Source organism: Aethina tumida, chromosome 7 (assembly GCF_024364675.1).
Source record: "Aethina tumida isolate Nest 87 chromosome 7, icAetTumi1.1, whole genome shotgun sequence".
Classification (NCBI taxonomy): domain Eukaryota; kingdom Metazoa; phylum Arthropoda; class Insecta; order Coleoptera; family Nitidulidae; genus Aethina; species Aethina tumida.
The window spans coordinates 13,005,831-13,033,160 of record NC_065441.1 but is presented as its reverse complement, the minus strand read 5'-3'; the positions used below and the strand labels follow the sequence as shown (position 1 = coordinate 13,033,160).

At 30.2% G+C, this 27,330-nt stretch overlaps 5 protein-coding genes across 5 annotated transcripts; 4 read left to right on the top strand and 1 right to left on the bottom strand.

The window, feature by feature from the left end:
* Nucleotides 1-3,269: 3,269 nt before the first annotated feature.
* LOC109597728 (uncharacterized) lies at nucleotides 3,270-11,272 on the top strand. Its single transcript, XM_020013483.2, has 6 exons — nucleotides 3,270-3,447; nucleotides 4,925-9,259; nucleotides 9,502-10,460; nucleotides 10,520-10,685; nucleotides 10,745-10,885; nucleotides 10,955-11,272. Exons 1-6 carry the CDS (start codon nucleotides 3,402-3,404, stop codon nucleotides 11,113-11,115), a joined length of 5,808 nt encoding a protein of 1,935 aa, XP_019869042.2. The 5' UTR covers nucleotides 3,270-3,401; the 3' UTR covers nucleotides 11,116-11,272.
* Nucleotides 11,273-12,590: 1,318 nt separating this feature from the next.
* Nucleotides 12,591-13,428, top strand: LOC109597729 (uncharacterized). The gene is made up of 3 exons (XM_020013484.2): nucleotides 12,591-12,951; nucleotides 13,036-13,102; nucleotides 13,425-13,428. The coding sequence occupies exons 1-3, from the start codon at nucleotides 12,597-12,599 to the stop codon at nucleotides 13,426-13,428; spliced, it is 426 nt and encodes a 141-aa protein (XP_019869043.1). The 5' UTR covers nucleotides 12,591-12,596.
* On the bottom strand, nucleotides 13,418-19,260 carry LOC109597747 (uncharacterized). Its single transcript, XM_020013504.2, has 6 exons — nucleotides 19,088-19,260; nucleotides 16,587-16,734; nucleotides 14,971-16,409; nucleotides 14,717-14,918; nucleotides 14,483-14,655; nucleotides 13,418-14,425 (listed from the first exon to the last, which is right to left on the bottom strand). Exons 2-6 carry the CDS (start codon nucleotides 16,693-16,695, stop codon nucleotides 13,682-13,684), a joined length of 2,667 nt encoding a protein of 888 aa, XP_019869063.2. The 5' UTR covers nucleotides 16,696-16,734; nucleotides 19,088-19,260; the 3' UTR covers nucleotides 13,418-13,681.
* Nucleotides 19,261-20,614: 1,354 nt separating this feature from the next.
* Nucleotides 20,615-24,167, top strand: LOC109607922 (nose resistant to fluoxetine protein 6). Its single transcript, XM_020024376.2, has 13 exons — nucleotides 20,615-20,822; nucleotides 20,877-20,965; nucleotides 21,021-21,229; nucleotides 21,282-21,358; nucleotides 21,411-21,604; nucleotides 21,871-22,040; nucleotides 22,684-22,852; nucleotides 22,903-23,093; nucleotides 23,147-23,282; nucleotides 23,336-23,519; nucleotides 23,597-23,739; nucleotides 23,793-23,901; nucleotides 23,956-24,167. Exons 1-13 carry the CDS (start codon nucleotides 20,636-20,638, stop codon nucleotides 24,018-24,020), a joined length of 1,923 nt encoding a protein of 640 aa, XP_019879935.1. The 5' UTR covers nucleotides 20,615-20,635; the 3' UTR covers nucleotides 24,021-24,167.
* A 269-nt stretch (nucleotides 24,168-24,436) lies between these two features.
* Nucleotides 24,437-26,936, top strand: LOC109597734 (serine/threonine-protein kinase Pink1, mitochondrial). Its single transcript, XM_020013488.2, has 7 exons — nucleotides 24,437-24,856; nucleotides 24,915-25,029; nucleotides 25,109-25,536; nucleotides 25,594-25,773; nucleotides 25,833-26,364; nucleotides 26,421-26,522; nucleotides 26,578-26,936. Exons 1-7 carry the CDS (start codon nucleotides 24,567-24,569, stop codon nucleotides 26,809-26,811), a joined length of 1,881 nt encoding a protein of 626 aa, XP_019869047.1. The 5' UTR covers nucleotides 24,437-24,566; the 3' UTR covers nucleotides 26,812-26,936.
* The last annotated feature ends 394 nt before the right edge of the window (nucleotides 26,937-27,330 follow it).

Below are 27,330 nucleotides of genomic sequence, written 5' to 3'. Positions count from 1 at the left end.
ATTAATTAATTTTTTATTTACCCAGAGGACAACAAAGTATGTCGTTTACTGATTTTTCCAAATGTCTGCATATAATATTTCAATAGTAAAGAATTGTAGATTTCGTTGGTGATTTCTTGATTGTTTTTATGCATATAAAAATGGTGCATAATGAGAGCCTTGGCCGCCACTGGTGGAACAGTATGGATCAGTCAAATAATGTCATTTAATTTTGAAATATAATAGTTTAAATTATATGTTATGGCATCGCGTGCCTCCCCGTACAGTTGATACTAAACCGCAAATTACCCAGGAAATGTGGACGTGCACGTGGCATTTGAAAAGGAAAAGTTTGAAACCTCAATACTCCGAGTACAATAAGGTTTAACCATATATTACAAACCTGTTGTAGTATGGTTTTATTATTATATTAATACCAAATCAAATAAATTAAAGTATTTTTTTAAATAAATAATATTAATAAATTAAATTTTTGCTTGACTCAAATTATATTTTTTTGTCATTTTTAGTAGTTGTTCTAGTGTTTATCTAATATGCCAATAACATAATTATTATGCTTGTTAATAAATATTGCTTGGCAATTTTTGTTAGTGAAATGTAGTGTTAGTATGTACTTAAAAGAAAAATTGTTATAAATATGTAATTAATATTATAATAATGTACTTCTTATTATTATAGTAAAATAATAATAATTCAATCAATGAACAAGCCCTTCAGAAAATATTAAAATATGTCGGTACACAAGAATGTGACCTTAAAGATAAAACTGATGGATGGGTCCAATCAGGTAATAAACGGACCATCTCCCATCCGGAAACGGAACATCCGTTTTAAAAGAACAATACCTTGACCAATTTATTACTTGCAAATTTTTAGAATTTCTCAATTTCTCATTATTCTTTCACTAAGCAAAGTGGCGAGCGACAACTCATTTGTTCCGCCTCTGGCCCGTTTCCTATTTCAACCCCATGGAACTGAACGGGTACAGATGGGCCGAATATTGTTTTCATAGATTAATGAGTGCAAAATCGAAACACGAATTGAAAAAAATTGAATTTAATAGTGGGTGGTGGGTCGCAGCTGCCTCATTGTTTAAAAACCCCCTCCATAATAATATTCATATTGCCTGTCAATAATTATTAGTGTAATTAGATATGGGACGTATGACTTCATTCAGATTTGTCATTTATTTCATATTTCCAACCCTTCGACGTCCCGTCAACGGTTAATTTATTATGGCATTGTTTCGACATCATTTTTTCCGTTTTGTCATGTCCGCATGCAATCATAATAGAAAAAACGTTAAATTCATAAATATAAATATAGGACCCTTTTTGGCGTCGTTTTTATTATGGTAGAAATTAATTGTTTTTGTTGGGGGTTGTTAACAGGTACCGGATTATGCATAAACATCAGACTCAGTAAAGTGGTGCTGTCGCCAAAGTTAATCTGTCGGTTTATGATGTGATTATTTCGCCTCTCAAGTGTCTGGGCTTTAGTACAGTCTATAAAAATTAATTATTTGTTTAATAACAATTTAATTAAATGTTTGAATATATTAATTCTTAAATAAAAGTACAATTGGGTTTATATTTTCAACTTAAAAACAATTTTAGTTTATGATAAATTCTTGAGCCCATTTTAATTATAACGTACATTATTATACAAAATATATTTTTTATTTTTAATTTTATTTATTATTACTAAATTTAATATATTAATTTTAGTTATATCAAAACCTTTCGAATTAATTTTATGTTTTCACAAATTGAGAAAGCAGTTTAATAAACAATATATGGTTTGCTCTACAGGCCAATAACCAATATATAAATTCATATCGAATTAAGCATCAATACCAAACACAGAATATTCAAAATATTTATACTATTAAAATAAATTCTTTAATTTTAAATTTATTTACTATTATTAAATATAAATTTTAGTTGTATCTAAATATTCGGTCAATTTGAGAGCAATTTAATAAAAAATAATCCAAGAAATTATATCTTATGTTGATTACTAAATAGACCAATAACCAATGTCTAAAAACTAATTTCATAATTCAGAACCAATTAAGCAAGAAGACTAAACACAGAATATTAATAACATGTATACTCAAGAAATAAAATACAATTCTTTAATTTTAAGTTTTTTTATGATTATTAAATATAAATTTTAGTTGTATCTAAACCTTTCGAATCATTTGAGATATATTTTAATTAATTTTCCAATAAATAATATTAATTTTCTGTTTTAACAAATTTAGAAAGCAGTTTATTAAACGATAATGCACGAAACTACATCTCATATGAATTGGTGTACAGACCAATAACCAATGTTTATAGATCAATTTTATAATTCTTTAAAATTTTTTAATTTTAAGTTTATTTACCATTATTACATATAAATTTGAGTTGTGTCTAAACTTTTCGAGTCAATTTGAGATATATTTTTAATTAATTTTTGAATAAATACTATTGACTTTCTGTTTTAACAAATTGGGAAAGCAATGTAATAAACAATAGTCTAGGAAATTACATCTCAAGTAGATTGCTATACAGACCAATAACCAATATTTAGATACCAATTTCATAATTCATATCGAATTAAACATAGAGACTAAACACAGATATTAATAATATGTATACTATAGAAATAAAGTAATATTATTCAATTTTAAGTTGATTTGCCATTACTAAATATAAATTTTAGTTAGATCTAAACATTTCCCATTGGAATTCATTAATTTGATATGTATTTTTAACTACAAATACTATTAATTTTCTGTTGAGCAATTTAAAAAACTACAATTCATATGAATAACTGTACAGATGACCAATATCTAGAGATTAATTTCATAATTCAGATAGCATTAAAATTGAAAACTAAACGCAAACTATTTATAATATGTATACAAAAAATAAGTGTAATTATTAAATATTAATTTTAGCTGTATTGAAATCTTTCAAATATATTTAAAAGTTATTAATGCAATTAATTTCTCATATGGATTGCAATGCAGACCAGTAACTAATAACGAGACATCCACCTAATAATTCAGGGTGAATTAAACACGTAAACTTGAAAACACCAATTCGCCATGCGAATTGTCTCGTCGAGTGAGTGCCAACAAAAGACTCGGGGAGTTGTAAAATCAAAATGCCATCAAATAGCACTCCTTATTGCCACCAGACGTTTAATCTTTTAATCGTTGCCGTCCTAAAGGCACCACCAGGCAAACGATCCGGGTATATAGACGTCCCGGAATGGCTTTCGGGCAACAGTGACTTAAGCGGCCTTTTATCAGCACCATCGGGACCTTCTCTGGATGCGGTTTCCTATTTACGCCGATTTGAGTTCAGTGTGTTTTCGTCTGGACTGTTAGGATATTGTGCGACGCGATGAAGAGGTTTAAGCATTTTTTGGTTTTTACCATTGTGATAACTGGTAAGTCACTTTTTAATATTAAGTAAATTTTGTAGTTTAAAATAATAACCCAAAAATTGTAAATTATTATTTTATTAATCTCTATATCAACAGAACATGTAGTAAATCAAGAAGAATGTCTTATTTTTAATTATTAATTTAATTTATTTTATATGAACTGAACTGAATTTAAAAATTTAACTAATTTTATCTGTGATTTTTTAATAAAATTTATTCCAAATTAAAATATATTTTAGTCTTAATTTAATTTAGTGATTAAATTACTGATTTTTTTTGTTTTTTAGTTTATATTTTTTGTTATTATTTATATTTTTGAATTTTCATTGAAATGTTCTTTTAAGGTTTATACTTAATGTTAAAGATATTCTTTTATTGAAAAATAAGTATATTTTATAAATGCAAAATCACACAATATATTTGTGGTTATTGTTTTTAATTTATTCTAATTAATTTGTTTTAATTGAAACTTACATTCTAACTTTAAAAAATTGCTTTAAAAATTTATATATTACAGTTTTATAAATTATTTTTTAGAATTATTCGAAAACTTCTTTTAAATAATTATTATTCAATGTTTAAAATGATTTTAATATATTTAAATAATAATTATTTAGAGAGAAAAATTCTGCTTTCTATTTATTTAATTTTATATATAATATTAAAAATTAATATTATTAATTTTTTTTTAAATAAAATTTATAGTAATTTTAATATTTTTTGGCAATATAGCAACATTTTCTGGGAACACACAATATTGAATTGTTTATTTAAATAAGCATCGGTTATTTTAATCATCATTAGGATAGTTATTAATTTTATATAATATTTATATTATATAATATGTATTATTAAACTTTTTAAAGTGAAAATTAATATTAATATCTTATGGCAACATAGTAAAATTTTCTTAGAAAACACACAATATTGAATTATTTATTTAAATATATGAGCGACGGTTAATTTTAATCAACAATCGGATATATTTTAACGGGCTTGTGGTTTTCAACAATTCAAATCCTGCATTTGTAGATAAATTAAAATTTCCATTCTTAATTGACCTACATAATTTATATTCCCAACTTGTTAAAATATTTTTGAATGAAGAAAGTAATACAATATTTTCCAAATTAGTTCCAACAAGTTACCCAGAAATCATCCAATCAATCAGCCCTGACATGCAAGACATTATCATTTACAAAAATCTATCAAAATAAACAGTCGCAAATGTTGAAAATCCAAACCAGATGTGTTTTATGGTCAATATATCATATTCTCGACCGTTCTTCGGACTACGATTGTATATTTACTACAAAGTTAGACCGGGGCGGCAAAATAAACAAGAAGGTTCACAGAAAATGCAAAACATGTGTTAGAAAGCTGAAGGAAATTAGCACGTACAAGGGAGGGTCGTAAAAAAAAACTTAATTAAACAAATGTTATAATGTAAAAATAATTAAAAAAGCAAATTTAATTTCAGCATCAATCTGCGTTGCGTCGGAGACGACACCTCAACCAAATCAATTAGAGGAGCTTATAAATACGACAGCACCCGACATAGGCAACGTCACATATGTAAACAGTAAAAACGTAAGTGGCAACTTAAAAATAACCACTTTAGAAATATTAACCACGGAACAGTCCCTCGCTGAAAGACAAACAACCGAACCCACTACCCCTGAAGTGCATGAAATCCTTCTTTCTGAACGACACAGTGCCGCTTTTGTTCCCGTTTCGGAACACACACCGGGGTCTGTTGATGAAAGTGAACCGTCGAATGTGGAAGGAATTGTTTCAGCTACAGATGATATAAATAAAGAGAGCGTTCACGACAAGCAATATTGGAACGCTGAAAATGATGCGATTGACGCAAAGGAGTCCGATAAGGGCTCCAATTTCATTAAATCCGACGACGTAATCGAAGATGATAAAGTTTACGGACAAGCTTTACATAACGTGAAACAAATTGCGGAAATGATTGAAAGCGGCGTTGAATCTCTTTATGATAATTCAGAACAATCAAAAAATCATGTTAGTAGTCATGATAAAGAACTTATTAGAGAAGTAATTGCTGCTCTAGAACATATTGGGGAAGAACAGATAACTTTTGACATCGAAAAAGCTCAAGAACAAATTTTACAAATAGGAGATAACAACGACACGTTAGGTGACGAAAAGGTAACAACAGCAGTTCCTGCTTCTGAACCGGAAGAATTTACAACAACAACCAATGAGCAAAAACAGATGTTTGTTTCTGGAGACTCGGTTATACCTAATGAAACTACCGAAACTGTTACTGTTATTGTTACTTCTTATAATACAGAATCTGCAAATGCATCTGAAGATTCAACAACTCCAATTGTAGTAGATGAATCGATAGAATCTACTACAGTTTCTGAATCTGAAGCCGGTTTGGAAATTACCGAAATTAATCAAGCTGTTACAAATCCGTCGACAGAAACTTCAAAAGATGCTCAACAAATTGTTAATTTTGAATCTACTGAAAGTATAACTAATATTTCAAGTACAATTGAGAACAGTATAACAGAAGACAATGCTATTAGTTCAGATCAAACAGAAAATTATTCAAATTTGGAATCTTACAGCACCACTATATTTAAAGAACCTCATCAGACTGAAACAGTCACAACGGATAAAACTACTCAAGACTCGATTACGACATTTTCCACAACAGTTTCAGATTTGATCGTTTCTGAAACTACTACGGTTAAATCTGTTGAGAGTGCAATAAAGGTTGATTCTTCAGAAACTTCAGATACTTTAATGGGGACTGAAACAGTTACAACGGAGAAAACTATTCAGGACTCAGTTACGACAATTCAACCAACAATTTCTTTTGAAACTACTACGAATGAAGAACCTGGTCAAAATACTTTAAATGTTGCTGTGTCAGAGGCTGCAGATATTTTAAACTGGACCGAAACTGTCACAACGGAAAAAACTACTCAAAACTTGGTTACAACAGTTCAGACAACAGTTTCCGATTTGAACTCTTTTGAAACTTCTACGGCCAAAGAAAATGATCTGGGGACAATAAATGTTGATGCTTCACAGACTGTGGATATTTTAAACTCGACCGAAAGTATCACAACAGATGAAACTACTCAAGACTCGGTTTCGGTAATGCAAACAACAGTGTCTGATTTGAACTCTTCTGATCAGAAAATAACTAATGTTGATGCTTCAACAACTTTGGATGTTTTAGACTTGACTGTGTCAACTGAAGAAACTATTCAAGACTTAGTTACGACAATTTCTGATTTAAACTCTTTTGAAATTACTACGACGGAAGAACTTGGTCAAAATACATTAAATGTTGATGTGTCAGAGGTTGCAGATATTTTAAACTTGATTGAAAATGTAACAACGGAAAAAACTACTCAAAACTTGGTTACAACAATTCAGACAACAGTTTCAGATTTGAACTCTTTTGAAACTTCTACGGCCAAAGAAAATGATCTGGGCGCAATAAATATTGATGCTTCACAGACTGTGAATATTTTAAACTTGACCGAAACTGTCACAACAGATGACACTACTCAAGACTCGGTTTCTGTAATGAAAACAGCAATGTCTGATTTGAACTCTTCTGATCAGAAAACTACAGATGTTGATGCTTCAAAAACTTTGGATGTTTTAGACTTGACTGTGACAACTGAAAAAACTATTCAAGACTTAGTTACGACAATTTCTGATTTAAACTCTTTTGAAACTACTACGATGGAAGAACTTGATCAAAGTCCATTAAATGTTGATGTGTCAGATGCTGCAGATATTCTAAACTGGACCGAAACTGTAACAACGGAAAAAACTACTCAAAACTTGGTTACAACAATTCAGACAACAGTTTCAGATTTGAACTCTTTTGAAACTTCTACGGCTGAAGAAAATGATCTGGGCGCAATAAATGTTGATGCTTCACAGACTATGGATATTTTAAACTCGACCGAAAGTATCACAACAGATGAAACTACTCAAGATTCGGTTTCGATAATGCAAACAACAGTGTCTGTTTTGAATTCTTCTGATCAGAAAACAACTGATGTAGAAGCTTCAGAAACTTTGGATATTTTAGACTTGACTGTGACAACTGAAGAAACTATTCAAGACTTAGTTACGACAATTTCTAATTTAAACTCTTTTGAAACTACTACGATGGAAGAACTTGATCAAAATACATTAAATGTTGATGTGTCAGAGGCTGCAGATATTTTAAGTTGGAGCGAAACTGCGGCTAAAGAAAATGATGAAACTACCCAAGACTCGATTTCGATGATGGAAACAACAGTATCTAATTTGAACTCTTCGGATCAGAAAACAACTGATGGTGATGCTTCAGAAACCTTAGACTTGATTGTGACAACTGAAGAAACTATTCAAGACTCAGTTACGACAATTCATACAACACTTTCGGATGAGAACTCCTTTGAAACAACAGTTTCTGATTTGATTTCTTCTGAAAGTTCAGAAACTACAGAAAATATTATTGCTGGAGAATCCATTCAAGATTCGGTTACATTAAATCCAATAACAATTTTGGAGGTAAACTCATCTGAATTAACTACAATTACAGAGCCTGTTGAAGAAACCGTAAACGTTGATAATTCTGGATCTTTGGATATTTTAAACTCAATACATTTAAATGTCTCTGACGAGGAACATATTGAATCTGTAACAAATTCTATTGAACCTACGAGTGAAGAACTTAGAAAGGAAGAAGTTAACACTGGATCTGATTTGGGAATTCCAGATGATTTACCAAATCCTCATGAATCTACTATTATTAACGAAGACTTCTTGAAACCAGTTACACCATTCATCCAGGAACTTCATGTGACTGAAACATCAACCTATAAAGTAACAACAAACTTTGAAACAACAGAACTATCACATGAATTACAATTTCATACAGAAAATGCAAATCAATCACCGTTACTTAATTTTATTGAAGAAAATTTTGTGAAACAAAAATCCGTTCTCACAAATGAAGGCGAGAGTGTACAAAATAATCTAGAATCACAATTAGAAACAGAAAAAACTGAGGAGTCTTCAGATGTCAAAGAAGGTATGAATCCTAGTGATTTTAAAACAGTAGTACCACTTGTAGACGACAATGAAGTTACATTCGGGGCAAGCACTACCAGCACAGAGCCTTCACCTTTAATTAAATTTATTAGGGAAAATATTAAACAACAACAAACTCTCACAATTGGGGAAGAAGCAAACAATTCTCAAGAACACACAAATTCAGAAAGCATTTTAATAAACCCAGAATTGTTTAATAATATGGTGCAAGGAAACTTCCAAATAGTAAACGTACAATATGAAGAAGAGGAAACAACAACACAATCAGCTGAAGAAGACGAATCTGAAAAAGAAGATATTGTAACAACACAAAGTATTCTCCTGATTCCAACTACAGAGTCATCATCTGAAATTGTGGAAGTGGTTACAGCAATTTATGTGTCTCCTACTGAATTTGATGATGCGTCTACTGAACCAAGTAACTCGGTGACTATATACGAAAATAGATTTATAATGAACAGTGATGAAGATAAATTGGCGGCAAATAGTCAGACAACAACAAAAGAGACACGTTCCGAAAGTACAACAAGCGTAACGATCGAAGAGACCACAGAAAACGGTAATCTCCCAAACACTAATGCCGACAACGTAATTAATGTGAATGCAGCCCTTGAACTTGAGGCAGATTTAAACAAACAAACAGTTACAAATGATGTTTCCAGTTCCGAAGAAGCTGTTGAGAATTCTATAATGCCAGAAATAAATGAAGGTGAGTGCTTTAATTGTTTAATTATAAACACGATGTAGTTGATATGGGGATTAGATTTCTAAGCTGAAATGAGCGCAGCTATTTTTAAACTAGGGGGTTTAAAAGTTAAAATAGTACAGTACATTTATTTTGACAGGCTTCGGCTTCGTATTTCATTTTTACGAGTGGCAGATTGAAATAGACTAAATCCCTTTTACGATTTATCTTATGTATAACCTAATTGATTTTATTTACATTTTTAGAACTCAGTGATGAAGTCTCATCCGAGGAAGACCTTAGTGGTTATAGTACAGAGATCAGCGTTGTGGAAATAATTGACGGAAAGAGAGTGGAAACACCTTTGGGCAACTCCTTGAAGAACCGGAAACTTTTGGATGTTCAAAATGATGCGCCAATTGATGAAGATAGTACAACTGAACTGGACGAAAAAATTGAAGAACTGTCGGATATTTTTAAAACTGAAGAAACATTTGATATGAGAATTAATTACTCTCATATTGACAAGGTTTATGATTACTTAAATCCAAAAATAATTGACTCAGTTTCGCAGACTACAGATGAAGAAATGGTTACTTCCAGAGAAGACTTTGAAGGGATTTCATTGTATGAAGAAATGGAGCTAAAGAATGATTTAGAAGAAGAAACATCTCCGCAGTCTCTATTCGTAGAACATAGAACAACAGATGATGCTGACGCAGAAGTTTTAGATAACTTTGAAAATAGTAAATCGACTGAAATTGGTAATGAGGCAGAAACTGAAGCGCCCACAACTGTCAATAATTTGAAAGAAAACATCATTGAGGAAGGAACAGTTTCATCTATTGACATCTTACCTACCGAAGTCACGTCTGCTGAAACTGAACCAAATCTTATACAATCAACAGTATCCACTATCAACGTAGATCAATTTAAGGAAGTACTAATAGACTCCGGGAAAACTGTGGGCGACAAAGTCAACGTACTTTTTAATCAGATTATGAAAAACAACTACACATTTCCAACTGAAGATATACTGGACGCAGACGAGGAACGAGATGAAGCTAGTGTGGAAGTAAATTCAAACGAATTTGAACAAGAAGTTAAAAAAGAAATTATAAAAGCCGACACAAATCATCCAGGAAGCACGGTTGAGAACATTTCGAAAATTAAGGGAACAATTTTAGGCAACGATGTGGAGTTGACCGTTCAAATTACTGAAAAGGTTCGCACAGCATTAAAATAAAATATTTTTTGTATTAACAATAATGTTTGTTGTTATAGGATGAACAATTTTATTTGCCAGAAAACTCGGAGATAAAAATTGTAGATAACACATTTGTTATTGTGTGGAAAGGAAGCGATAACAGGAACAACTCGATAAAACTATCAATAAAGCAACAAGAAGACGAATACATTTTAGAAGAAGTACAATTTGTGTCAGAAAGGGGTAAGTTATATTTTTATATTATATAAAACATACGAATACTAATTCTAAACGATTTTCAGGAGACGAAATAATCACAGAGGTTAGCACTAATGTTGTTTTAAATGATAACACCAAGAAAGTGGTTACTTTTCCCTCAGGAAAACAAGTGGAGTTTTCAGATCTGAGCTTTTTAAAGGGTGTCCTTCAAGTAAAAGATGCAGGTATGAAATTAAATTAAAATATATTAAATATAATACATGGAATAATTGTTTTTCTTTTATCATTTTCAGATATTCAGGCGAAGATTTCAACACAAAAAATGTATCTTCAAATAGAGATAGTTGTGGTTTGTCTCACCTTAGGATTCCTCGTAGCTATTAGCATGTTCATCGTTTTGAAAAGATATAAAGATAAATTAGACAGTGGGACCAAGAATACAGAAACTGTTTAATTTATGATTTATAAATGAACCATTTAAAGTATTTGTAACAGTGACTGAGAAATTAGTTACCAATACTAACGTTTAGATATTTTAGACAAATTGTACATATTTAATTAGTTTGTTAAATGGAGTCATATGTTTATAACTACTTAATAAGTGATTTTTAGTTTTTAGGTAAATTAATGTATATATTTAATTCTGTTAATAAATAAAATAATTTAGTTAATCTTTGTCTTATTTAGCAAAAGTATCTCATTGGACCCTAATTATTAAATGAAAAAATGAAAGTTTGAAGCAATACTTTTTCTTATTTATTGGTCACTTTTAGATTTTAATGTTCTCCATATTTTCTTCACAGTTTTGTAGGCAAGACAATGTTGTGATTGTATACAGTGTTGTTTTTTATAACCGTCGTTTTTTTGTAAGTGAACCGTAACAGAAACACCCTTATGCACTTTATGGAATCACGTCCGGTGAAGTCACCCACATTTATTTTACTGATTAAATACGTTACAACAGAGGTTAATGTATTTTATTTTTTATTCATAATTGATTCAAAAAATAAACATAATAATATCACTTTTTGTTATTCAAGTACAAATGTATTTAACTGGAACACAACAAAATTTAAAAACTGTTAAAATTAAATATTTTTCTGGTTCTCTAGTTACCATAATTGTTTAAATATTCAGTCAAAACACTTCGGAAAAGGGTATCCAACAACGCATCTGCCACCATTAACAATCGAATGGGCACGATGAGTGTTGAAACATCATTCTAAAATAATGGGGTCGCACAGCTGAAACTGATGCTCGGCTTGATTGATAAAAAAACACATCGGGCTTATTTATTAAATGACGGACGCGTGCTCTACCGGCACAACAACCCTGTAATTTTCTAATTTTTGACCATCACCTGCACTATATCCTAAGCCAAAAGTGTGCCTGTCTGTCTCAAATGACGCAATTATATAATTGATTTTGTTATATATGTGATTCAGTAACAAATATCTAATTAAATTTTTATAATTTAAACTTAACTTGTTGTATTTATAACCATAAAAATATACACAATATATTTTAAGGTACATATGGGCGATGAAATATGTTTATAAAAATTTTTAATTGATTTTTGAAATAAAAGCAAAGTTATTCACTTATGAAGTGTCTTATTCTTTCTTAATTTCTCTCAAAAGACTTAACGTTTAGCTGTTGAAAGCTGTTTTTATTCTAGGAAATGTTGTAGAACATAAAATAGATTTGGTAACGTATTCCAAATACAATAAAAGATATTTCTAACAGTCTAACACAAAAGATAAAGCCTACCCCAATGCCCACCCCTATTCGATTTAATAACGGAGCTCCCACAACTGGTCTAGGATTGGTCCCATCGTCCGAAGCCAACGTTTTAAAAAGGGGGAGCGCTACGACGCGTGTTTACAAACCGTCAGAACCCTGTAGATCACACGTCGCATTTACTACCACCCCGACATGAGTGCATACGTTTGTAAAGTTTTGGTTTTCGAAAGTGCTCGCAAACGACAATCAAAGAGCGTGAAATGCGTGAACGCGGATGCGAGAAAGGTTAATGCTGTTAAAAAGTGCTTGTTTGGAGTTGCCGATCCCGAGGACACCATGGAGTTACTAAGGCAACAAATGGAAATGGAGAGGTGCAGATTCGAGGAACGATTCGGATTTCCGTTAGAGGAAATTGAGAGGATTGAGAAGGAAAATGTGAACAATGATGAAAGGACCCAACGTGTTTACTGTGAGTCTCTGTTAACAAGGAGTTTGGGCAGTAATGGAAGAAAGAGGAAAAACGACAAAGTTCAACCCCTTCTAACTGGTACGTTTCAAAAATTTTATCGTATAGAGATTAGTTGGAATTGAATTAAGAACTTTATAATTTACTTCATTATCTTTATTACAGATTATTTCAAGGCCAAAAGAAATATTCAGCAAGAGAAAAAGACTGGACAAGAAAATGAAAAAACTTTGTTATCAAAAATATTGTGCTAATATTTATATTTTTATATATAAAGTGTAAAATCTAGTCTACAATTACTTAAATTATTTATATTAATTTATTCTTATTTATTTATTATTGCAAATATTAATAAATTATCTTATTTATAAAATGTTTTATTATTATTTGTTGCTTATTATTTACTAATAATTGTTATTATTTGTAAATAATAAAAATTATTTTTATTTCTTATATGGGTGTCTACTATTCATAGTGTTAATTTATTTTTCACTAATATATCATTTATAAAAATAAAAAAAAAACATAAGGCTCATAAGGAAAATTGATTTTAGATAGTTTAATATTTATTGAAACACATATCATTTAGTAGAAAACATTAAAAAAATATATTTTTTCAAATTACATTTCATATTTTTAACACCATTTACACATAAATACAATCAAAATGCATACAAATAATAAATAAATCTTTAATTATCTAGTTTCTCCAATTACGGGAAAAAGATACAACACTGAAGAGACATTTTACAGTTTCTCGCAAGTGTATTGCCATGATATTTTAAAATAATATGAAAAAATAATTCTCTTTTTACAGTTCCATTTTTGTTAAACTATCTAATATATCGCTGAGGAAGTTTTCCAATTCATTGGCGTTTTCTTGGTCGTTCGGGTTTTCAACTTTTAACTCAGCAAGGGCTCGTAAGAAATCCCTAGGATTTATAACTTTTTGTGGCACGTTTGCTGAGTTCTGAGAAACAGTATTATTCAACATCTCGATTAAATCTAAATTGACGCCGTTCGTTTGAATATTATTTAAACAATCGGTAATCATTAATTGTAAATTATCCATTTCTGGAGAATCTTCAAACAAGTCTGGCGAAATTTTGTACTTTTGGAAAAGATTAAATATTCTTGATATAATATAAGAAGATTTTTCTACTAAAATTGGATGCTTATCCCTTCTACAAGAAAGTATAACACCAAAACAACCTATTTTACTAAATTTGTACATGCTCTTTGTTACTCGTTGCTTTATTTGTTCTGAGTCCAGCACAACAATCTTCTTTTTCAAGAATATCGCTTGAGGAAATTCGGAATCCACATAACCTTCCTGTCTTAACAGCCATCTCATTATGCTTAGGCAAATGTCCAAAGCAGCCGCCCTTAATTCCACGTTGGATTGTTGAAGACCAAAATCACTCATGATTTCGTATAAATCGTCGTGTATTGCTTCAGGGAAATGGTCTTGTTCAACCAACACTCTAGCCAAGTCTAAAGCCTGCTTGTGCACTTCTTGTTGTTGGTTGTCTTTAAGAATGATCAGCAGGTTTTCCTAAAATCACATAAGTATTAGGTCTATCTTTAAACAACTTACAAATGTTGTGCTCACCTGTAGTTTAGATACATCCATAGAATGGCAAGAAATATCCCTTATAATAACCATTCGTTGAAGACACAGTAAAGCCTGTTTCCTGACTTCGACGAAATCATTACCAACAGCAGCATTCAGAGCCATAATATGCAATCCAAATTCAAGTATTATCTTCAAAAAATAGGGAAACTCTGTATGAAAATAAAGCAGATTATTTATCTATTTATTTGATGCATCAATTGTGATTCTTACTTGTGTTGGCATGATCAGATAATGTGAATAATACTTCAAATCCAGCCCTCCTAACATTTAAATCTGGATCCCTCAGTTTCATAGACAATATTTTACCGATTCTGTGCAGATTTGAGTCACTTGTTTCAATGAGCAACGCCAGATTTGGAGACATATATTTTGTTATAGAAAGGTTTAGGAGCTTCAAACATTTAGCCACTAACTGAAAAATACATTATTTAGTATTAATTAAAATCAATAGAAAAAAATTATACCTCTGGAGCTAAATTGGGCAGTTTCATGCTTTCAGTGGATATATTCATGACATCAATCGTCTCTATGCTGTCCTTCCAAGTGAGATCAAACTTTTCTATACACGTTATTAAATTATCCAGGAGCAACGAAAGACAATAGTGCTGCCTTATATTTCCGGATTGTTCTTTTTTAATTAAATCAGTCACATAATCACCCAATATGTACACCAGAGTTTTGAACACTTGTATGGCGCAATTTTGAGAAAACAGATGCATGCTCTTCAGTATATATTCCAGAGACAAAATAGCCTCTTCCAGCAAATTTCCGTTGGTAATTAATTTGTTCCTCCAATGGTAGATTGTGTTGACGATCATTTGATGGGTGCGCGTCAGCAATTGTTCAACAAACTCTTCCCTGAATGCGTCCTCCATTAAAGTTTTGCCCAGATTTTTTCCTAAGATCAGCGTGTTCCATGACAAAAGTGGTATTAAAGGGATTATAAGGAATTGTATCTCGAAGGAAAATGGTTCTCGCACTTTGTTGTGGGTTACGTAAGTTACAGGTAACCGCATGTTGTTACGATAGATGCATTCGGTGAACCACAAATCTAGAACATTGTCAACATATCCACGATCGAAATTAACGTTAAACACGTGCAGAATCTTGTCGATCTCTCCTTGAATCGTTTCGAAAGGCACGGTTTCTTTATGGCTGGTTAAAATGGAAATGTTAAAGTAGTACATGGGCAAAAGTATTCGACTGCAGTCCAGAGTGAACTGTTTAGACTTAACAGCTTTTAGGATTTTCAACATTCGTTCTTCCATGTTGTACAGCTGGTTATATTTCATGAAGAGTTTGTAGTAAAGTTGGTCAGTAATTTTCCAGATAAAAACCTCAAACATGTCTTTGATAAAAGTCAGCAGACTGATGAGGTTTTCATACCACAGTTGTTCATACATTTCGTTTAAATTGTTCGACGTTACTGAGTCACTCATTCTAATCATGGGGTCTAACATTGTCTGAATGATATTGACAATAAAGAGTCGATTGACTTCCACAACTTTATAAAACATTTCAACGATAAACCGTGGCAACTCAGTTCTAATAGGTTCGTAGGTAATCATATCCGGAATGACATACATGTGACACCAGTGTTGATGGGTCGTGATCACCCAATCGAGTCCCAACTTCGTCTTCATACATGACCTCAACAATTTCAAGTAGGGCACTTTCAAACGGTGATCCAGTCCAGGTCGATTCAGGCCTAAGACATGAATGGCTTGATCGAGGATGTTCATTTTCAGCAGCAGCAGTAACTTCACTTCATTTTTACACATGACACTGCACAAGTTGACGAGGAAGGCTGCCACCTCGATCGGTCTCTCCCCGTTCCAGGTATTCAGGGCTGTTTGGATCCATTTCGAATAGATTTTTGTGTGATGCGTGACTGTTGTGTTTTCTGTAATGGAATTGTTTATGTTTATGTTAACGTTTGATGTTTCTCTAAATTTTATCTGATAACTTTAATGCACGTGTCACCCTTTTTCTGCAGATAACAAGTTGGAGGCAAAATTATCTTTAAAAAACAACGTGCCAGTTTGTTTTAAATTGAAATGATGAAGTTACTATTACTTACTCTTATCAAGTCGGTCTAATAACCTTTCGATGGCACAGGTGTTGATTCTGATGTTTGGTTCCAGTAATTTTTCCAAAAGTTCCTTCAAAAGTCCAGTTTGCTTGTCCATTTTCGTTAGTTAAGTACATTCCATGTCAGTCAATTATACCTTTAACAATTATGACGCATTGACACAAAAAGACAGAAAAAAATAAATAAATCCACAGCATCACTTCTAACAGTGCACGATAACAAGTCTATATATAGATGTTGTAATAAATAAATTAATTAACAACTGCCAATATGAATTGTTGTGTAACAGATCTTTTAAGAACACTGCTTACAGATTAAAAATAGTAACCAAAAGAAACAATATAAAGTTTTGTTAACAGACCGAATTGTAAATGTTGACTAAATTATGCGTAGCGTAAATATAATAACATGTTTTGACTAAATATGTCAGATGATTATTCCACTAACATTTACAATAAACATAAGATACCGAAAGTAAGAAACCTTTTATGTACAAGAAAATATTTATTTTAAGCAAATTAATAAATAAAATAATGTTGACCATATTGTTGGTCATTTGTAAATCTAATTTTTACCATTTAAATAAATATTACAAATAAATTAACAGAAGCATTAGTTACAGTATTGAGTAATGGACTATTAAGGACTTAAATAGGTCATTAAAACTACTTAAATATTGAATATATTATAAAATTTTACATCACTTGCAATTGTCTGTTAATTGAAAATACAAGAATATATATGTAAAAAGAAATAAATCCATTTGTGAAATAAACAAAATTAATAAAATAAAAGATTTTATTTTTTATGTATATCAATTAATTTACAACTGAATAATAGATTAATATTTTATTTTAAGTCATTAACAAATTCAAAAACATTACTTCATTTATCATTAATTTATCAAAATTAAATTTATGTACATAATATTACATAAAAATACGTAACAGTTTTAATTTATAAATTAAAAAAAAATATTGTTTTATCTTTGAAAAATGCCATTAGCTTAGTTAAGATCAAATTGTATAAAAATTAAGAAATAATGTTTTAAAAGTAAAAACCATGTGATAATGTATCTTTTTATAATAAATATTTTTTTATAAAAATTTATTCAATTTACTTTGTTAATTGTTTGTTTGTTAATTAAAAATACAAAAATATACTATATATCTAAATAGAATCAAATCAAACAATTAACAATTAGTTCATGCCTTATTCTCAAATTTTTAAACAATCACTTCATTTATGATTAATTTATAAAACTATAATTTATATAATTTTAATTTATAAATGAAATAAATATTGTTTAATCCCAAAAAAATGTTATTAGTCTAATCAATGTAAAATTTTATAGAAATTAGAAATATAATATTGTAATATATACATTTAGTATATTTCATTGTATATCAAATAATTTATAACTTGAACAACTTGAATTTCAGTTTAATATTTTAGTCCATGCCTTATTGACAAATATTTAGACAATTACTTCATTTCTGATTAATTTATCAATATAGAACTTACATAATTTTAATTTATAAAATGAAATAAACATTGTTTAATCACAGACAAATGTTATTAGTCTAATCATGGTAAAATTTTAAAATTAAAAATTTAATATTGTAATATTTAACATTTAATATTTATTTTTTATATATATCAAACAATATATAAATTGAACAACTTGCATCTCCGTTTAATATTTTATGTCATATCTTATTGACAAATTTTTACACAATTATTTCATTTATGATTAATTTAACAAAAAAAAACATAGTTTTTGAAAATTTTATAGAATGTTTTCTTTGAGAAATTAGCTCAATTTTATCTAGAGTGAATACTTTTGTATAATATATTTTTAAGCTACTTTTGTTCTAATTTTTCTAATATTATAATTGTGATTGGGTCTTTATTTCCACATTTTATTCAACTTTATTAGATAGAATTTAGTAATGTAATTACACAATATTATTAAATTTATTATATACAATATTCATTTTTCGGTAATAATATCTATGTAACTTATATAAATACATATAAATTATTTTCAAAACTGTCGTTGCTAAAAAAAGTAAAATAAATTTTAAGTACTCACTAAAATACGTAGTACCTATTTTTAGTGATACTTACATGAATAATAAATAATTACTTCCATAACTATAAAATAATTAAAGATCATAGAATATTAAAACATTTAAATGAAAGAAATTATTTTCATAGTCTATAAAATATCTTCTTAAATAAAACAGAAAACTTATTTTATCAATAATGATATAGTTTAATTTTGATAATGACATATGATGATTTTCCACAGCAATAATACAAATAACTTAATTTTGAACTGAATTGGTCACGTATTTATAAATAATTAAATTCAATAAATAAAAACAGATTATTATCATAATTATTTTTATAAAATAACACACATCTACGTTTAGTATAAACAGACACAACTATAAGAAAAAAAAAACAAATACATTTTTACTTACATTTTAGATGGACAGTCTTCAGTTTCCTCACACATACACATTGGTCTTCGGGACGTCCGACTTTCACTGTCACTGTTAACGTTTAAAATTTCTAACTAGACCACGAATCTAAGTGTCCACATTCTTGAAACTCTTCAATATCGACTGCATAAAATAATATCGTCGAGTACCCGAGTTCAAAATTGATAAGCAAGGTTAAACGTTATTATATCCATTAGGATCGGAAATGTGTCATAAAAGTACGTGGTGGCTTCTTATAAACAAAACTAAACGACGGTTTTCTAGGAAATCTCGAGGAATTGGCCGAAACGATTGTCATTATCGGTATATGTAATTTGTTTAGAATTAACCTTTTAAAAATCAATAATTTTGCGATTACCAGACTTATATAAATTTAAGTCAGTTCTCTGAATCGTATTTCAAACACAATAATCTTCTTTACGATAAACGTACTAATCGTAACGAATTTTACAATTCTAGTTTTGTATTAATCGTAAACTACTATTGCTTTATTATAAACAGACACGTACCCAGAAATATTTTCTGGGAGCCTTTTATATTTAATTCAAAATTAAGAAAAAAATTGATGAATATAAAAAAATAGAATTGAATTGAAAGAAATTAAATTAAATAATTGATATTTCTCAAAAAATTAATTGAAAGATTGAATAAAATTTTGATTCTCTTTCAAAATGTCTGATGTCTAATTTAAAATTTTAATTTGACCAACACGTTTCTTTATTGAATTAAAACTATTAATTTCCAAATTAACAGAAATTTGAGAAAAATTTGGGGTACGTACCTGTTTATAATGGAATATTTATTAATTGATAAATTTTAAAAAACAATGTGTCGGAAATATTTGATTTCAGTATCATTAGTATGATTCTGGTTTTGATTAATATACTGATTATTTATAATGAAGATATATTTTCTTAGATTTATTATATATACACATTTTGAAAAATATATAAAATTTAAAAAAAAAATTGTTTTAATAATATGTATTTATTTCTTAAATCATAATTTATTATATTTTTGATTTAACAATATTTACTCATTTACTTACAGAACTAGTTTTCTAGATGTTAAATGATTATTCAATGTATAAAATCTAAATAGAACAAAATATATAATTATATTTATAATTTACACTTCTACATAAAACAAGTACAGTATTGATATTAAAAATTACTAATTTTTAAACACATGAATCTGTCCATGTTGCCTAAAAAAAGTCACTTAAATATTTAAATCAAACTCCATATTCATTGCAGAAACTAGGTTACTTTTGAATTTTTATGTGTCAGTTACCGTAACGATAACAAATTTAATACAGTGATTAAACCAAAAAAATCCATTTTTAAATAATTTGCCAAATACATAACGGCCTCGTCATTAAATTAAATCAAAAACAAGGTATTTAAATAATGTTTACAAAAAATATTTTTATTTGTCACATTTAACATAAATATGAATTTTTACACGTGTCTATGGACATTTATCGTTTCAGTTGATTGTCAAAATATAGTCTGGCAAACACCTAGAATGAAATGTGTATTGTTATTGGTGTTTTTGGTGTTTTCTTCCGCGTTTTGTCACGGCCATGAAGTTCAAGACACCAAAACTGATGTTGAGAAGATTAATATACTTGAAGATACGGCTATATCTGAAGATTGTCGGAGATCTCTTAAAAACATAGGGTGGAAAAATGAAACGAACGATAATATACTTGGTAAACGTTCCAAAAGTGTCACAATCAATGGTGATTTTTTGATTTCTGTTTTAGAATCAAACGTGATTTACGACTTAGGACATTTCGATGAGTGTGTTAAATTTTCCAATCGCAAATACTGCATTGGAAAACATTATGAAAATGTTGTTCAACTGACGTTTTAACAAAATTCCTTTTTAACTTCGAGTAATATTTCAGGAGAATTTGTACCATTTAATTCAGAACACCAGTCAGTATCTAATTAAAAGGGTCACAAAAGAGTTTTCGGTCAAATATTCCGGAAGATGTTTGCCAATTGATTGCAATCAAAAAGATTTCAATATCATATTTGAGGAAGAAATGGATGAGAAATTTTGCACCTGTAAAACCGACATTAACAAATCAGTATTATTATCTTCTGTAACTTTGTAAGTGACAAATATTATCTATTGAATGTATTTTTATTTTGTTTGTTTAAAGGTATGTTTTTGTAGGCTTAATTATTTTGATACTGTTATCTTCTTTGTACGATTTAGCGATCTCATTTTCCGATACCAGTAAGTGTATCTGAATATTAAATTTTATTTATTGCCCTTCATGTTTCCACAGTTCCTGATTACGAAGTTTTGACCGCCTTTTCGTTAATCACAAACGTACAGAAATTTTTCAAATGCAACGAAAATCCAGAAGATTTATCATGTTTAAACGGAATGAAATGCATCAGCGTTTTATGGATTGTTTTATATTACGAATGGAGAATTTTGGCCGCAGGACCAGTCGAAAGTTATGGTGGTTTGATAAATGTACTAATATTATTATTATTATTTGGTGGTTTATATCAGAAGGCGAAACGTAGTCTGGTGTTAAATTACAATGAGGCAACTTATCTCTATCTGAGGTTCAGTCCATATTAATCATTCTATTCATTCATATTCCCATATTGATTCTGATTCATCATTTAAACTGAAGTTGATAAGTAGAAGAGTATATATAATTAAAGACAAGAGTTCATCTCCTTCAGGTTCAACCACCGATATTTATATGTATTATTTATTTATTTTCCTTTTAGTTTTTAAATAGTAGCGCAAATCTAATATTTTTCCAAGGAGACATGGCAATTGATACCTTTTTTACAATTGGGGGTATAACAACAGCTTATGCCTTTACTAGGATGTATCAGAAAAAAGGCAGTTGTAGCATAAAAGACGTCGCCAAATTGTGCATGCACAGATACCTGCGGTAAGATCTTTTGCATAACAATAATAAAATAACCAAAATCGAAGTTATTAAAGATAAAGGTAATTTAACTTCAATAATAACCACATTTGGGAGTTATTAGCCATGATCTTATTACACTGAATTACGTCTTCCGACTTAATAAAATCTGAACTGGAATTACATATTGAATTTGATAAAAACGACCCTGAGTATATTTAAAACAACATTACTTATCTCAAAAACCAATAGAATTAATAATATACACTGTGTCGCCAGACTTTTATTTTGTTAAATTTTTTAAATAATTGTATTTTTAGCTCAGTTAAAATTCTTGTCAAGAAGATACTAAACTAATTTTCCCAAAATTTAGTATTTTTAAATGTTATTTCGTGACAATGTTAATAATTGACGTAATTGATTTGTTTGTTTTTTAGTTTGTACAGTAATTTTACAAAAACATACACATTTTCCAATTATTAAAACATGTACAGAGCAAAATAAATATCATTTTTAATTCAAAAATTATTACATTTTTTCATAAATAGTTATAAATATATACTCAACAATTAAAAAAATAATGGCCTTTAAAATTTTATTCATATATTTTAATACTTCATTGCATAAAATAAAAATATTGATTTCACTCCATAAAAAAATCTTTTAGGATGACTCCAGTTTTAGCAGCCATGGTACTACTTTATGCAACCACTTTATCACGATTAGGAAACGGTCCTGTGTGGCACCACATTGAGGAATCGCTCGTAGAACCATGCAAGACTTATTGGTGGACTTCCTTACTTTACATCCAGAATTACATCAATCATAGCGACTATGTAACATAAGTCACTAAATTAAACTTTTATTTAACATCTGATTATTTCAGTGTATTGTACAGTCCTGGTACTTGTCCGTGGATATGCAAATGTTCTTTCTGTCGCCTTTGTTGTTGATTCCTTTAGAGAACTTTCCAAAGACTTCAATTTCATTTATTTTGTGTATGATAGCTGTTGGAATTGGCGTTAATTTTTATATATCGTACTCTTTTGAGCTGCCCTACGCATCCTTTGCCTTGGAGTACGTAATTTAAAAACGTTCATTAAACTTGAAATAAATTTGTTTAATTTTAGTAACAATTCGGACATTTATTTCGAAATATTCTATTCAAGACTTTACTGCAGATACAGTGCGTATCTGTTAGGACTTGTGTGTGGCTGGTCGTTGAATAAAATTAGGAAAGATTGTGACAACTTCATTTTGACTAAAGTAACAGTAAACATATAATTCCTATATTAATAATCTAAAGAAGCATGTTTCAGTTTGCAAGCATTTTCACGTGGAGTATGATGTTTATTTCGATTATAGTTTGCATATATTTTCCGTACGTTTTTCTGCACTCTGCGAAAAATGTTACGGCGAATGCTTTTTATAATTCACTAATAAGGATAATATTTTCAATAGCCATTTGCACTCTGGTCGTTTTGTGTTCCACTGGGAATGGAGGTGATCATTTTATTAAATGATTAATACTGTTTATAGCATTGTTTAAATCTAGAAATATTTAATTCGTTTATTTTCAGGATTTGTTAATCATTTTCTATCTTCCAAATTATTTTTCGTCATGACAAAACTTGTGTACTCAATGTATCTGGTGCATTTTATGGTGATTGCTTGTAGAATCTTCTCTACAAGATCAGCTTGGCAATTCACAAGATCTTCTATTGTAATTACAACTAAATAATTTAACCAATTTTTATTAGTTTGTGAATTTTTTAGATGTTTAATTATATTGGAGATGTAGTTATAACAATTTTAATATCATTTATATTGGTGATATTATTTGATTTTCCTTGTATGGCAATTCACAAACTGATTTTCGGCAAAGGTAATACAACACTATATATGAAATATTCTTTATTAATAATATGTATATTTTCAGATTGCTGTGAACGCAGAAAAATGTCGAGGATGTCGAATAGATTCAAATTAAGCATATCGCAATAAAAACAATGCGATTTATATATCGCTTAGAATATTAAATGTATATAAAAAAGTGTTATATTGTTATAATATATGTATTTTGTTATCTTTAGTGATAAGTGTTAATATGGATATTAAAATTAGTCCAATAATAATTAATTATTAATATTATTATTATTGTATATCAATATTAAATTTATATTATATATTATTAATATTATTTAAAAATATTGTAATACTTATAAAATATCTGTTGCAATAAATATAAAAATATATAAATCAAAGGTAAATAATGAGTGTATAAAAAATCCTAATGCGCACTAAATTTATAAATAAACAAGTTATGTCACGTGCGCACATACGATTATAGCTCCATCTTCGTCTGACATACAGAAACCTGTAATCTTTGTTTGTTTCGTTGATTAGATCTTATATTTAGCAATGACAGACAATGCATCGATAATGTTAAAGTGCGTGGTTTACCCCAAATAGTTCAAAACAGTGAAAGAAGCGACAGTATCTCAGTGTATTGGCCCCTTGGGGGTTATAGGGCACCAATAAAAGTGCAAAATGTCTATAAAGGCCTTCGGCACGCGCCTGTTCAAACATGGTACAACCTTTGTACGGCACATATGCAGAAGGGATCTCAACACCACAAACATTGCTGACAAAATTAATGTAGCGCACCAAGTACCGCAAGCACCTTCAAAGGTGTCCAATGTCCAGATCGTGCCCAGGACTGCATTCAGGAATGTGGGATTGCAGATTGGTCTCCAGGCCAGGAGGATCCTCATCGACAATGTGTTGAACAGAGTCACCAACAGTTTGGCCGCTGAATTAAGAAAGAAGGCGGCCAAAAGGTGAGAGATTGAATGTTATGTAATAATGGTGTACAATACATGTCGATGTGGGTTGTAGGATTTTGTATGGGGATTCAGCACCATTTTTCGCTCTTGTTGGAGTCAGTTTGGCGTCTGGAACTGGCATTTTGACAAAGGAGGATGAGCTAGAAGGAGTTTGCTGGGAAATAAGGGTAAGTTTCCCATTTTATATACTTTTATTGATACAAATCTGTTGTTTGTGTAATATAAATCACGAAATTTATTTTTTAGGAAGCCATTTCAAAGATAAAATGGCACTATCACGATGTGGATGTAGACAAGGGCAAATTTGAGGACAACCCTGTGACTTTGAATGACTTATCTTTTGGTAAACCCATCGCAAAAGGCAGTTATGGAGTTGTGTATGCAGCAAAAATCGACACTCAAACATCACAAAACGAATCCGAACCGACACAGATTGATGAAACAATCAAAGATGATGAAGTCCAAAGTCAAGTCACTGAAGTTGAAAAGGTGGTTCCTAAGAAAATCAAAGTGGAAAATGAAGATGACATCACAAAGTTTCCTTTGGCTTTGAAAATGATGTTCAATTATGATGTTCAGTCAAGTGCCATGGCGATTCTTAGAGCCATGTATGCTGAAACTGTTCCAGCAAGGGTATATTTCAACAATTTGGGTACATCTGATTGGGAACTGGAGTAAGTTTGGCCAACTGTAATTGTGTGTTACTGTTTAACTGTATTTTTAATAAATAGGTTAACATCAAGGAAGAGACATCTACCACCTCATCCAAATATTGTGGCAATATTTTCGGTATTCACCGACCTTATGCCGGAATTAGAAAACTGTATGGAATTATATCCTGATGCACTTCCACCTAGAATTTACTCTGGTGGATCTGGAAGAAATATGTCCTTGTTCTTGGTAATGAAAAGGTAAAAATAGAGAATTTATAAATTTTATTAGATTAAAAATGACAATTTTCTCTTCGAAGATATCACACGAATTTGCAGAAGTACGTACAAGAAGGCAATTTGTCCATCAGAAAGTCCATTCTGCTCTTGACCCAGCTCCTGGAAGGCGTAGCCCATCTGACGGCTCACGGAATCGCCCACCGGGACCTGAAAGCCGACAACCTCCTGCTGGACACATCCGAACCCGACGTACCTGTTTTGGTGATCAGCGATTTCGGTTGTTGCCTCGCGGACCGCTCTAACGGTTTGATGTTGCCTTACACCAGCTACGACGTGGACAAGGGCGGAAATACAGCTCTAATGGCTCCTGAAATTATTATGCAACAACCGGGAACGTTCAGGGTGTTGAACTACACGAAATCTGACTTGTGGGCGGCCGGAACCATTGCCTACGAAATATTTGGATGCGACAATCCATTTTACGAGGTCAAAAACAAGGACAGATTGAGAAATGTGAATTACAAGGAGGAAGAGTTGCCCGAGTTGCCAGATGACGTTCCTGTAATCATTAAGTTTTTGGTTAAAAATCTCCTAATGCGCAATCCCAATAAGGTATATAGTCCAAGTTTAAATTAAATTCAGGTTGTAATCCTCGGTTTTTTTTTAAGCGTGTGGATCCTGAGGTAGCTGCCAATATTTGTCAGCTATTCTTATGGGCCCCAAGTGGTTGGTTGAAGCCTGGCATCGCAAAACTTCCTTCTAGTGCTGAAGTAAATATTATATCTATTGTAATAACTATAATAAATTAATAATTGCTGTTTTTAGATCCTTCAGTGGCTGTTGAGTTTGACCACTAAAATGCTTTGCGAGGGACGAATAAAAAATAACAGTTTTCAGTCAAAATCAGAAGCTAAAACTGAAAACAATGATAACGCGAACATGAGAAGCGGAAGGAGAACTTATCCAGAGTATCTGTTGATTTCCAGTTTTCTTTGCAGGGCTAAATTGTCCAATATTCGGTCGGCATTATCGTTTATACAAAATTGTTTTGATTACTAAGCATATTTTATTTATAGTTATATTTATAGATACTATTATATTATCTATTATACTTAATACTACTTATTACTAATCTGTTTTAAATGTATTGTGACTTATTAAAATGCAACATCTTAAAGACTGGACTTGTGATAGATAAATTTATTCTGGAGGTTAATTGAAGATTGTTGAATATTGGAGATTTGAAAAATTGAAGCAATATGTTGTAAAAAAAGCATTTTTATTTATTACCTATTCAAAATCCTCATTCCGTATTCCTACAATTCTGTTTGCTACTAAACGTAACTGGCAGTTACCTCAATTAGTTGAGGACATTAATTATTAAGCTTTGGTTTTAATAAATTGGAACATAGTCTAGACGAAATTCGTTCGACAATTTAATATTTGAAATATCAGCAGTATATTAATAAAACCTACTTATAATTTTATTTTATTTTAATAATTTTGTTCTGAAATTTTTTTTAAAAAAATACGTTTAATTTATTTTGGTAGATTTATGATTTCTCTTAAAAGTAATAT